Source organism: Bombus terrestris, chromosome 7, assembly GCF_910591885.1.
Source record: "Bombus terrestris chromosome 7, iyBomTerr1.2, whole genome shotgun sequence".
Taxonomy (NCBI): Eukaryota; Metazoa; Arthropoda; class Insecta; order Hymenoptera; family Apidae; genus Bombus; species Bombus terrestris.
The window spans coordinates 23,192,865-23,207,648 of NC_063275.1; the positions used below are offsets into that span (position 1 = coordinate 23,192,865).

Here is a 14,784-nt window from a genome sequence, read left to right on the forward strand (position 1 = left end):
AAATTGAACGTACCGCTGGCCAGTAAACTGTGAGACTTCCACCGATTCGTCAGGTGAAACGCCGTGTGATTATTAAATTTCTCTTCTTAATTGCACCATTGAATATCTTAGCCGTACGATAATTCGCCGAAGTTATTCAACTATCCAAAAGAGTCCAGCCATTTCGATGTGTTTCTTCGACGCGGTTAGCTGTCACATCGTCAACGATACCGCAGCATATCACCTAACTTCTCTTGCAACTTACTCATTATTAGTCGTGTTAGTGAAAAAGCGACGTCGCAGCAGCTATGGATATCAGTTGGTTAAGAATTGCGAAGTAAGTCTAACGTCCGTGTAGAACTGATCGATTCGAGGAAACGTTTGTGGTCTGATGTAAAGTATTCGTCATCGTGTCAAGGAAACTGGTCATTTTCGAGTTGTCAGAAGCGTAATAAACAAGTTTCATTAAATATTTCAAACAAAACATCAAGAAACACACGACATTAAGAACACCGAAATATTAAGAAACAAGTATAGAAGTCATTATAGAGAATAGAACCACGTGACAACAAGAGACGTCGTGTCACAACGAGAGTGACACATAACAAACGATCGAACGGTTCGGTAATCGAGAAAAGCTGTTGGCGTAACATGAACAATTTTGATGAACACAAAGTTATAATATCGTAATTCCCCCGGAAAAGATGCAGTGAAGTTGGCTCGGTGGATGCCATTGACCGCCATATTCAGGAGAATCGTTCGAGACAGTTTCGAAAAAAAACTGGAAGGTGGTAGATCGGGTAAAGTGACAGCAGCGTCGAAAGGTTAAGGACCCGTTCGTTGAACGTATTTTGCGACGTGGAAATCGCAGTGAAACGCAGTGAAAAACCCGTCGAGATGGAGTTCAAGTTCAACGTAAATAAACTCTTGCCCAGAAAGATCAACAAGGTCACGCATACCCTCATTCCAGAGGACTTCAGAGGTGATCGCCGTGAATTGAAGTGAGTGTTTCTATTATTATTATTATTATTATTACCATTTTATGACTTACATCTTTCTATTTGTTTACAATTTATAATCATTGTATCTCTTAATATACGTCTATTTTGTTAAATCTTATCTTAAGAAATATTAAATTTTCACTGTAGCTTGTTATGTGAAAGAAAATAAGCTACAAATATCTGATTATACATTGGTTATATGACAAATATTTCCAAATAATTAACGAAGGAGAGTGTTAAGTGTGCAACAGTGAGAAAAATCGATATACCGTAAGAGGTTATTTATCGTGGTCGTCATCTTCAAGGTTATATCGTAATATGAAACATACACGATCGGTACTTTCACTTTACGTCGATGACACCGGGCATAATCATTTGTAGTAATTTTTCGCGTCTCGATCACTTCCTGGAACATAATCAGTCCAACCTGGTGCGACGTAGATAAACTCATATTTGACACCGTCGAGCACATTGACACTGTCACATTGGCCGATATTACTGGTAAATCGATGGCGAAAGTAAATGTCAATGAAACAAACACACGCGTTGGCGTGGTTCGAATTCTTCGAGGATATTTCCATCTAAAAATCGTTGTTACTCGATACACGTAACGATTGTTGTTTTTTTGAAATCGATTCTTTTATCGTTATTTCTATGAAATTATTCAGTTCGAATAATTTTGTAATCTCGGATATTTTAATTTCGTGATAAAACATTTCATTTGATTTGCGAATGTTTATGATATAAACATTTGCAATAATAAACAAAAGAATCATAAGAATTAAAATATTACCACATATTGATAATAATATTGTAGTAGATATAGTATTTTATTATAAATAGGTATAGATATTTATTATATATATTTTATTATAGATATTATAGATTTATTATAGATTTATTATAGTATTTTATTATAGATAGTATTTTATTATAAATTCGCATAGTAAAATATGACATTTTTGTATATATATTTATCCAGTTTTTAAATAAAATATAATATATATAATAAAATATGATAACATAATAATTATATTTTGGTTTGTACGTTGTAATACAAAATCGTCCTGTTTTTACAAATATATTACATATGTACTAATGAATATAAGAACAAAAGCAATTTATGTTGCAATTCGATCAATTATAGTTTATATTATATTAGCTGCGTGTATCCGTCGTTGTTCGGGTTTTTGAAGGGGTGAATCTTTTGAATCCTAGAAATTTAGGGATTTTCAATCTCCTTTTGACGAGTTAAATTTTCATAGAATTATTTTTTTTAATATTTATACCCCCCCCCCCCCCCGCCCTTTAAATCCTTGTTCAAATCTACTTCCTGTTTTCTTTTTTTAAGTTAATATTATAGACAACAAATTTTAAGATCATCCAGAAAACAGCCACACTATCGTACGAGGAAAATTGATTCTTCACATATTCTCTCTTAAAATCATTGAAAATTATTAAACTACTACACAGTAAATTGCTCAGTAAAGATGAGCTTTAAGAATTATTTTAGGTATTATTTCTATGGCGTCAAAGAATATTCTCGCCAAATTCGATGCGAGTACGTTGAGTGTTATAGAACACTTTGAGGAACATGCATGCATACATACATACATAGTTTGTCCTTTATATATACGTAGATTACATTTATATATTTATTATAATAACATTGTAGTTCTTCCTGCTTCTTTTTGTTTTCGTTTTAGTTACATTGAAAATTTCTGAATCTTTCTACGTTATCCTATGAATCTCGTCGTACTAATCAACGTGACAGAATACTCACTACGCTAGTGATAAGGTAATCACACACGTTTTACATATTACTTTACTTTGATCATAGCAAAATGCATAATATCGGCGCATATTTATGCAGGGAAGAGCCATTTACCGTGTATTGGGTCGAGGAAACCGGCCAGCTGCCTTTTATTGGCTTCCAATGGATCTAACATTTGCAAATCTAAAGTTTCTTCACCAATAAACACATCTAATATTCCACCGACTAGTGCACACGTAATAAGTCGACGAATACCGGTTAGATCTCTCGCTCTTTTCATTTGCACGCAACCATTGCATAAGGAATATTTGAGAAAACTTGTACGGTAATCACGTTATAGGCGACACATGTAATTTTCTAGATTTCTTGCTCTTTTCAGCTGCACGAAATCGTTGCATAAGGAACAGTTGAGATAACTTATAGGATAATCACGTTATAGACGATGTACATAAAGGAATCGTACACGTCGTTAGCTTGGGTGATGTTGGTTTCTGAGATAAACGTTCCGATGAATATGTTTGGACGTACGATGTATGTAGCATCCAATATGATGAATATAATAAAAAATGTTTTCTATCTTCTCATTCAAACGAAGATTTCAATCAAATTTCTACTTTTTATTCTGTTGATTTCTTTATTTATTAGCCACTGAAGAGTTAGGTCCAATGTAATAGCACGTTATTAAAGTACAAGAATTTTGCAATTGTTAAGCAAATAAATTGAAATGAAAAAGAAGATAAACATATAGGCGTATATAGGTTTCAAGTTATAGGACATTATAGAGGCTTAAATTAATACACGTCGAACGTAAAGTATATTTACAAAGCTTGGCTCGATTGCTGTGCATCAAAGAAACTATCTGCACAAAAGAGTTGATATAACGCAGAAAACACTTTGGTTTCACTCGCTTTGTCTCCACGAGTCCGTACTCGTTTTATTGTTTGGAATCGTGGGCGTTTGGAACAGGGTTGCCGAGCAGCTGAAAATAATGCGCTAGGAAACAAATTACACCTGGTCCTTTAAGTTCTGTTTCCGCTATATATTATCCACTTCGATGAAAATTACTTTCAGGCGTTTTTACCTATGGACAGCGTGTATTATTTCAAAGTAGTTGTTCAAAATACATATTCTAAAGTTCATAGAATACGTTTAAATATTGAATTACCACGTTTGATCGAAACGCATTTGCACACTGTTAGAATGTTTAACGTTACATTAGAACTGAATTTCTTACGCTGGAATACTGTTTGCAAGCCTGCATTCTTGAACGGTGAGTCGGAACATTCACGGAAGTGTATGATGAAATATCACCATGGTTATTCTCTCTGTTCCCTGATTCCACAATCGTGATGGAAATCTCGATAAAAAGATATTTTCCTAATGCTATTTGCTCGCCATATCACGTGCATTCTAAGAATATAAGAAAATAGTGCCACTGAAATAAAACATGTCGCCGTTTTCTCCGAATGCTAGTTGCATGCTAAATCACCGCTCATTCGTGATATCGCAAAGTTATCAGATCTGAGTTCAGTGATTACCGAGATTACCGTGATCTTAACTTTTTAATGTTCCTCGTACGAAAATTACTGCCATAGTGCGCTAGAGTAGATGGTATTGCGAACATGGGACTTGAAGTTAACATCTTAGAACACCTTGTGGTCTCCAGAAATATCACGCGTGACATTGACTTTAACAAACGCCAATTGATCTTCGATTGGACGTAGAATACACGAGATTTCGATCTGGGGATAGAACGATAAAAATGCTTCCACTTGGACGTACAATGTAAGAGATTTCTTGGACCTAGGATATAAGAGATTTCGACTAAGGCTCAAAGAGTAACTTAACTTAAAGATTAAAAAATCTGCTCAGAGATTTACCTAATATACCTGTATACCTAGAACTCGAAATATTCTGTCACAGTCATCTAGAACGCGAGCAACGATATCAGAGACTCCCAGCACTTTGGAGATCCGATCAGAGTCGACTGTATTGCGATAGCTCCTACCAAAGATATCCAGAATATGAGAAATCCTGATTTGGTTAGTTAGATTAGTATTTCTTGGAGCTGGAAGGATTTTATTAAAAGTATATGTATACACATTCGATGCAGCAAGAACCCTGAACTTCTTTCGAACTTTAGAATTCGAGAAACACGATTAGAGTTATTTAAGGCACGAGCTATTCAATTTTATTTGAAACCATCCAACTCGAGGGACCTACTAAAACTATTTGAGACCTCGAATTACTACATATCTCAGTTGGGACTTGTCATACTTTGTATAGGTCTGACTAAATCTATCCAAGTTGTAGTTATCTCCATGATGCCAATCTTTGTACTGTAACAAGTAAATTTGATCAGAACTCCTAAAGTCCTAAATAAGACAGGAATTCTTTTGTTCCGAGTATCGGCTCTGATCTTGATACCTTTGGCCGAATTCGTTATGCTCCAACAGGGATAGGCTCAGCTTGATTCAAACTTAATCCCAATCTCGTGCCATCAGATCTAACTGGTTTTGATAAAACTTATTACGTAGCTTCATAGCTGATTATTTGGGACTATAATTATTATTTATTTCTAGTTATGACGATTGCGTCATAAATCTATTCTAAATTTATTCTAAATATAAATATATATTCTCTATTCTAAATATACATTTATTCGTGTGTCGAATTTCATTTAAAGTGAATCTTTAGAACCAGAGATTCCCCTTCTAAATATTTATGAGCTCCTCAATTTCTGAATAACTGTAATAGGGTTTCTAAAGTAGTGGATGTCCCAGGTCAAGGTCAAGGTGTTCTAGGTGACTAAGGCTGGGCCACTCGTGCTACGAATGGCTTCAGTAGCATCTGCCGATATCTAGGCTTCCGTAGAGGAGGACTTTCGATTTTTGAATATCTTTAGCTACGTTGTCTCGTGTCCTAGATGAGTTGGGCCAAGTTTCTCGAATCCGAGCTGTTGACGTCCCGATCTCCGTTGGCTTTAGCCAGCTTTTCCGTGCACACGGTGCCAACGATATTTAGCGTGACGATACAGTCTCTAGAATATTGTTTATAATTATTTCCATTTCTCGTGCATGCTACTGAAATCGATGTCTTAAAGCTGCAAAATCTTCTCTAGCGATATGTAGATATTTCCTGTATTTTTGAAACGTTGTTTTATAATCGCATGTCACCGCCACATAACAACGATATAAGAATCTCTTTCCTATTTCAAACCAAAAGAATTGAAAGATTAAATTTGTTTATACGCACAATATTGGTATTTAATTAAAGTCAAATTTAATATCCACACCTCCGGCAATTATTCCAAAGCGGGCTCCAATCTTAAATACTTTGAATAATTACGATATATACAATTAAAGTTGTAGGAATATCAATATCAATATTTATATCGATCAACAAACAAAGATATACTGCGTGGGAAATTTCGAAATCTACCTACGAACCAAATAGTCTCAAGATTCTCGATCAGTTTTATCTTAGGTCCACATCCTCAAGGAAAGCGAGTAACATCCACGCCTTTCATCGAACGAGAACGAACGACAGAATCGACTTCCTCGATCACCTTGATCCTTCGTCGAACTTACACTTACACGTAATATTTGCCCAACGAGGATCGCCCATAACATTAACCCACATAACATGAAATACATGTTCCGTAGATCGTGAAAAGTAAAACGGAGTAAGTCGCAAGGTAAAAGTTACAGAGTATGGATATACATAATGATACACATGCAATAACCTATTTCTATAAGAAAAGTTTCCTTACAATATTCTTGGATTATTTTTCCTTCTTATTATTTAATAGAAATTTATATTTCAGGTGTGTTCTCTGCTTTTCTCATCGAAGAACTAAGTTTCCTATAAAATTCATCGTATTGAAAATAACATATAATATGAAACAGAGTGGATTATTAAGCACGAAGGATTAAACGATGATTTCCTCCCTATAAATCTCACGCAATTCCGTTCCACGTAGTTAAGCTATGGGGTTAGCAATCACTTCGTCATCGCACGGCACTTTATCGTGCCAATTTAAATCTCGCCTGTATTGTTCGAGCAAAGTAGCAAAGTGTGTTGTGTCAGCAAAGTAATAGGCACTTGTAATCGTAGCCGAACGTTTCAGGAGGGAAATTATCGAGACCTACCTGAGAAACGTATTTGGTCGATATCATTAACGATCAAGCTATATTGATACTAAAATAGATTAAAATAACATACTAAAGAATTGGCAAATATTTTGTAAATGTGCTAAAGATACAGTTTCAAATACTTTGACTTTAGAGGAATACAAATATTTTTCTCTATTAACACGATCGTTATTAATATTTACTTTGCTAGGATCTTTGAACTTTTATATCTCAATCTTGGTCTTGTTTTAGCATCGAAGAAGGTCCCCAACGTTTTAAGGAAGTAAAGACGAAACAAGGAAATTACTGGATAATAATAACAATTTGCTCATATTTCTCTGAAATTCGGAATATGTTTCAACGTTAAAAGAATGGAACTGGCGAAAACGACCGAAGAAACGCAACAGACTCGAACCAAACTTTTAATCCGCAATATCTTCACGCTCGTGTTGATTCTATGTTTACAAAACTCGACTGGAAACTTTCCTCGCTATTTTTTTCCAAAGTTAATGGCATCTGTACATAATTAATAGTCGAAAGCAATTTTCTCTGGCCACTCGATAATAATTTTAGAAAACGAGTGCTCCACGATTTCACGGCGCCTATCGATTAAATGATTCACGTATCCGATACATATTCATGAAAACGATCTCTTTTTTCCTTGTGAAAGTAGCGTTGAAACTTTATGGTTCAGCTACTCCTATTTCTCTTTTATATGTTTCTTCCTTTTTTCCTTTTTAACCAATTGCTTCGCATGCTTCACGTTTTACTGGTTCTCGATGACGTTCCTCGGCGAGATTCCGAGTAAAAGTTAATGCAAGCTGGTCTCGTGCCTCGATGAAATATTGCTGATAAAACCTCAACGACATTCTTAATACGCTCCACTACGTATTTCAGCATTCCTGATAAGTGTTTCAAGATTACCATTCTGGATTTAACGTTATTCCGATAGCCGGAATTTAGTTTCTTCTGTCAGAACGTATTTTAATGGGTTTCTTGCCACTCGTTTACTACGAGACAATACGGGAAGAATAATTTTGTATTTGCTCATCGCTACTTTACATAACGAGACACGATTTTTAATAGCACGCGAACAGATTTGCAGATAAGTATTCATGGTCAGTTGAGATTGTTTGCGTTCTTTGCGAGATTCCCACGTGATAATGGGAAAATATATTTCAGGTCTAGCGCTCAGCTGGAATACCAAATGTTTTAATGGATTTTTTGTCTCTTCATATGCATACACAAGCATCAGCGTGGTGTCGACTTTAATGTCTTTTCGAGCACATCCGTTCGAGAATATTTGTTCTAGAGGCTTCTATTTCAACGATTGCGAAATAAAATATCGCGGCTTTGTATGCCCGCAGAGGAACAAACAAAAGGACAGATTATAATTATTAAAATTCGTTGATAATGAAGTTAAGAAGTCTTTTTATATTTATACCAACGTGTACAAATTCGTCTTCTCGGTCCTTTGATCCTTTGCGTGACCAACACGATCTAAGAGATCATCCACAAGGTGCTTATTATTTTGAGAGAATAGTTCAACCTTCTAGGCTCTAGAATCCAACACACAAAGGTAAAAGATAAGCAAGAGACGATGTTTAATCGTTCGAATCTCGGGGCTCTTTGAAAAAATAGGGTCGAAAAATCCCGAACAGCGCGATAGCACTCCTCTTAATCGGTTGCGAAGAGAAACAGGCTCGTCATATTTGTTATTTTTATAAAATACATCTATTTTTTATTATATATACTATTAGTTTATAAATATTTCAAGTTCAATAAAAATTATCGAGGAGACAACGATGAAATACAAAATACCGTCAGTCGTCCGTAGCGTTCAAACGTACCGAGACTTTTCGACACAAAATCTAAACAGCGCGATCACGCTGCTTGCGACTCAAACGGTTGAAATTACAAAATCGTTTACGCTTTCGCGTTACTAATTTTCTTACGTCGTTAAACGTGTTTTTCTTAATCGAATCTGAAGACAGGTTGAAGCGTACAAATCGAAGGACTGCTAGAAAGAAAGGAATTATCGGACGAAAAGTTTGGTATTGGCAAGCCCTCGTACGGGCTAACGCGATCGATCATCGACGCTTAATTTAATTAATTTGGTCCAAAGTCGTTGCTTCTGTTGTCCTTATGAGGCGCGTGGCAGACTCGCAGCTGATCGCAGCGATCACGTGCCTCTCGCAATCATCCATCGTCGTTGTATTTAATGTCTCTACATAGCGCAGTCAGGATAATCGATCTACATTTGCATTGCAAAATAATATCACATTGGCGCGACGCCAGTGCCGCAATTGGGTCGTATCTTATAACGAATTAACTTATGGTACGTGAATATACGGTATAACGATAAATTTCACGACTTGAAACGGTTTATAATAAGCGTGCTACGAGGAGAAGCTAAAGGTGTACGAGTAAGACCGTGTCATGGACAGATGCTGTTACCATTTTAAAGTGTCCTTTATTTACTTCGATCGACAGGTGGAACGTGTGCTATCGGTTGCACGCGTTTTCAGTTTCCTGGACAGGCGCGCGGAACCAGAAGACAAACCGCACGGCCCAGTCTTGCTGACTCAGACGCTAATTTCGGAGCGGCGACGTATAATCACATTGTGTAATCGATTTACGAGCTACCGTGAAAAGGACCAAAGAAAACACGTTGAATGGACTTGCTGTGTTTTATAATCGCCTGGCCAAACGAACCAACAATACGCGTGATCGCGAATCGCGTAAAAATGCTTTATAAAGTAACGAACGTGAAGCGTGGGATGGAATTATCGTTGAGATAAAAGTAGCTCGCTACTTTAACACGCAGATTTATTACATTAGTTTAGTCATTAGTAATATTGTCATTTAGTCGTTAATAATATTTTCACCGCTCGGCCATCGAAAGCTAATAAAAATCGACGGATAATTTGAGAAGGAAAGTTGGTAATAGGGTTAAATCGTTTAATCTATCAAATTGGCAATTACAACAGATCGAATACTTAACTGCAGTTACCAATTGGTAAAGCTAATTGTATTACCATCTTCCATAGTAATTTGTAATTGAATAAAATAATCGCGTACTAATCTATTTTAAAGTTGAGCCGAATAAATTGAACCGAGCATGGTTGGAGAAGTACGTGAGAATAATTAGATTTATTTCAAACGTTTTGAAAAATTGTCCACGTTGGCTGATTTATACGAAACAATTTATATCGTTGATTATATTTCGCGATACCAGGAAAGAGATATCGTCGACGTAAAATTTGGATACGATTTATTATTTGCTAATAGAGTAAGCGTCGTTGTTTAAAGAAGGAAAGAAAGGATAATATCGAGAATCTTCTAACAACGTGTACTGCAAAATTGTCTCTTATCGATAAATAATCTACTTTCTCTGGTCAAGTCTAAAGGTCAATCGTAAGTGGAATGAAAGATGGAAATTGTATTATCTCTGGTGCTTAGCAACGATCCAATTTCCTGCAAGCCAGACTTAATGCATTTCTTGGAATGAACTAATTTTGCGATTCTACGAATCGGAACTCGTCGAATACAACAACGTTCGTTTATCATTCGCGATAAGAACGAGAATTTATCGTACGCCAATATCAAATTTAATATTATCCAATTTCGTGGCAATGTCCAAATTACAATCCGAGTTAAAGTTGAAATCTAAGTTACATTTGAACTCTCTAATACGCTTCAAATCGTTCGATTCGTAGCTCTTGGTAAATTAAATCTTGGAATCATATAGCGAAAGGAAAAAGAACGAAATTCTTTGACCAGACGTAACGAAATGAAGCGAGAAAAGAGACGAAAGAGAAGAGAACCGCGAAGAAAGTAGAACGGTTGTTTCGTGCTATTTAAGTTGTAAACCACGCCTTCCAATTTACGATAACGTGCAAGTGAATATGTAATATATAAATTAATATAATTAAAATAATATATAAATAGTGTATAAATCCAGGCCGAATTATCAACAAACTGTCCCTTTTCCTTCGAAAATACTTTAGTCGGTTTATCTTGTCGAGCGTTACGCATACGTGCGAGTTTATCGTTACTAGTTTGCAGATTCCTATGCAGATAATTTTGTCTATCAAAACGACTAGAGAGACAGCACTTTGACGGAGATTTTACATATTTTTGTGTATCTATTTATTTTCAAAAGCGCGTTCCAGTGCAGATCGTTCGAAACATCAATTATTCGAAATTCTATTGGCTGATTCTGCTAGAATGAATATTCCGTATATTTTTGTTATGTCCTTTTTAGACGTTATATTATAAAATATTAATAAAATATTATTTAATATTATAAAATATTAAATATTATAATATTATATTATTATATTTAAATATTAAAATATTAAATATTATAAAATATTATTTACGTATATTTTTGTTATGTTTTTTTTAGACATTGTTATATCATAAAATATTAATTACGTGTTATTATATTATAAATGCACGGGAATCCACGGTGTAGTTGTTACGGTCCGATGGGTAAAATCTTGGGGAAAAGAGACTTAAGCGGAAGTGGTCGCATACATCGATTTTTGAAAATAAATTCATGTCGTAAATTAATAAAAAAATGTAATTATTTCTTTTTTCAGCGAATGCCAGAGGCAGTTAAGCAGAGTTCTCGACGACATGGGCGAGGCTTCTGCCAGAGCCCAAGGTCTGAACAAGTCAATAACCAGCGCCGTAAAACTTCGAGATACCGACCATGTTGTTTATTTATTAGTTGACAATGAAGCTAACAAGTAAGTTCTTTAAACCTTCTTTAACCCTGTTTCTCCTGTCTATTATTTTCAGTCGATTTTATCTCATCGATTAAAAGTATAAAAATTACAGTTCTTTTAAATGCTCCTCGATATCAGCTTGTATTTCCCTCGAATGGAAAAGACGAAATTTCTAAAAGCTGCAGTCTTCGCTCACTTTGAAATTCCTATTGCTATTACGTTGAGGAATTTCAATCCTCTGCCATCAACAATTCTATCGAAGTTTGGTTTGTTCGCTAAACGCTCATCCATGGACAACCATAATTTCTTTGTTTCTTCCAATCCGATAGTTTCTCGCAACGATGCGTTTGAACGAAAGGACGAAAGATCGTCAATGTAAGTAAAAAAAAAAAACCGAATTTTCTAAAAAGGAAAGCGCAATCATCGCTGCCAGATGAAGAGATACCACTTCGAAAACTACTCGATCCGATTGCTTTCGTAAAAACTTGGACGAACGACGAAGACCCTCTTGGAAAGCGCAATCTGAACCTGAAGCAGAGGACGAAAAGGAAGCTGTATTTACCAGGATAAGGGGTTTCGTAGCGTGCAAAATGGTTGGCCGATCGATATGTCTGGTGTCTCCTCCCCTAGAGGAATTCAGCTTCCCCATCCTCGCAGAATCCCACCGCTGTATATCGCCATTCAAAAGCTATTGTTCGTACTTAAATCGAGGATAATTCGACTCTTCGCTCCTGTTAACCAGTTAACCTGTTAACTGCAGAGTTTACTTTCAAAAATCCTTGGCGAGGTGAGCAGGTAAAATCAAGCGATGACGAGTATACACGTCGACCGCAGGGTAATTGCTCGTATTATACATTTTAGCGAAGAGAGTGAAGAAAAATGAAGTGGAAGGATTAGATTTTTATTTGGTAAAAGATTAATAATTCATCGTTGAAGAAAGGTGTTGTTGTTAAATACCGAAAAATTGCCAGAAAGTAATAAAGCAATGTACAGAAAACAGTTTGGGAATAGCCGATGTAATGTTTATTAAAAACATATGACAATGATCGATATACCAAGAAGAATAATTAAATAATCGAACACTTTTTTTTATAAAACACATAATGGTTTTACTGAAAGTAAACATACCGCTAAATGTCATTTATATTATATTATACTAAAGCTTTGAGTTTTTATAGTAAATAGTAATTTTTTACTTTACACGATGAGTATACACGTCGAACGTAATTAACTGGTTAAACGATTGTCAATAGCGTAGTAATGTGTCATATGCGTGTATTTTTTCCTTGTGTTTGGAGTAACATTTTCATTAATTCGTTAAACTCTTATCAGATATTACATTGAATCTCATTGTTATTTTGTATAGAATTTTGGCAAATTTTCAACGTACGTACGACATTATTTAGGAATAATTTTTTGGTAGTTTTGCGAGGATTTGCCAAGGTTGTCCCGTCAACCGACGCCTCCACTTGTTATTGATTCGTTCATTTTGTTTTGTAATCTCTTTGATTTATGCGAAATTCTATTTAAAAAATTGTAAAAGTTTCTGAATAATCGCCACATATGTTATTCATATCAGTTTTTTTTTTGTATATCTCGAGGCGTTATTACAACAACGTATAATCTACATGTTTTAAAGCATTTTGTATGCAATTTTTTACTCGAATTCGAGACCGAAACAAACTACCTATGCATAATGCTACGTAAAATTGAAAGTAGTCGAATAACAGTGAAAACTGCGAACGATCCTCGACTTGCGAACAGCGTACAGTGTATATACGGCAGTGTATATACAGCATACAGTATAAAGCGTTTCATATTCTGTTTCTTCTTATCATAATCGTGGAGAAAACTTCTTCTTGCTACTGTGGCGTAGAGACAATAACTGAAGCTTTTAAGTTACTTTTCACGCTGTCGTACCGCGATATACAGCGTCAATTAATTACCGAAAATACCGAAAGTACTATGAAATTCCCATCTTCATGACGAAGCCAGTTTAACCGAGATACGATCGACCTGGCTTGGGTTACACGATTCATTATAACAATGGTGGATCATGGATATCGTTAATAGACGAGGAAACCAGGTAGCGTGAGAAAGTCTGTGCTCGTTACGTTGATGTGAAAAAAATTTGAAATCGTAAATTATAGTTCCTTGTATTATATCGTTGCGAAACACTCGATGATTATTGCGTGCAAGAATTTTCGAACAGCTGTAGAGAGCTTTTCTCCGTCGATATCGTTAACTACCATTAGTTTCGCACGCGTCTGTGTAACTTTTAATTTATAGAAATGAATTTATCAATTATATTTATAACGTATAATTCGTCTGTAACTTATAGGGAACATTCCAGACGAAAATCTAAAATACTCGCCAACTCTATTCGAGGGAAAACTGTAATCTGTTCATTTATGAAAATACCTACATATTTGGAGAAACGGATTCAGTTTTAATTCCTAATTATCTGTAATCCAAAGCAAGAATCCGATGTACTTAGTAGTAGTAAACATCGTCATTTCAGTTTAAAGATAAATTCCGATTCACTTATCTATAAATATATCCGTTTAAGAAAATTAATTTATTAATTATACTTATTATCTACAATTCATTTGTAATTTATAATAATTTGCAATTTGAAGCAACAGTCTAACATACGCCACAGCGAGAGACATCACCGTGTCTATTCGAAAATAAACTGTAATTTTTAAATTCGAACTTATTTTCTCTGCACAAAGTTGCGGCACAGCGAACAGACGTAAGGTGTAAATAGCAATTTCGCCGGGGAGCAGCTCCCCGAAAACAGCACAGTGACGAATACGATGGTCCAATTCTTAGCTCCGTTACGAACTTCCTCGAGTCACTGATCCCCGTGTTTTGCTTCGCTCTATCTACGTCTAGGAACGCGAACCTCGAACGGACCGCAGCCGTGAATCATCATCGAGTAATATTACGTACAACGTTCCTTCGATTTTGCAGCGGACTGGGCAGCGTGGTGGGATTGTTGAAGACCGGATCGAAGAACCTCTTCATGTTCGACGAGACTGGCGCTCATTATCAGCTGAAGCCAAGATGCGTTTTGGATTTCTATGTTCACGAGTCGCGGCAACGCATGGGCCTTGGAAATATTCTCTACCAGCACATGCTCTCCGTAAGTGGATTAT

General features: G+C 35.7%; 1 protein-coding gene across 2 annotated transcripts in view; it reads left to right on the forward strand.

The window, feature by feature from the left end:
• LOC100649139 (alpha-tubulin N-acetyltransferase) overlaps positions 1-14,784 on the forward strand; it is a 27,395-nt gene continuing 12,611 nt past the window's right edge. Inside the window, exons 1-3 of one of the 2 annotated variants that reach the window (XM_048407405.1) lie at positions 1-980; positions 11,495-11,644; positions 14,600-14,771. In XM_048407405.1, coding sequence (XP_048263362.1) covers positions 877-980; positions 11,495-11,644; positions 14,600-14,771 — 426 coding nt within the window. In that variant the 5' untranslated portion in view covers positions 1-876. The remainder of the gene's footprint in view (positions 981-11,494; positions 11,645-14,599; positions 14,772-14,784) is intronic. The other variant, XM_003396876.4, reaches the window with a different exon arrangement.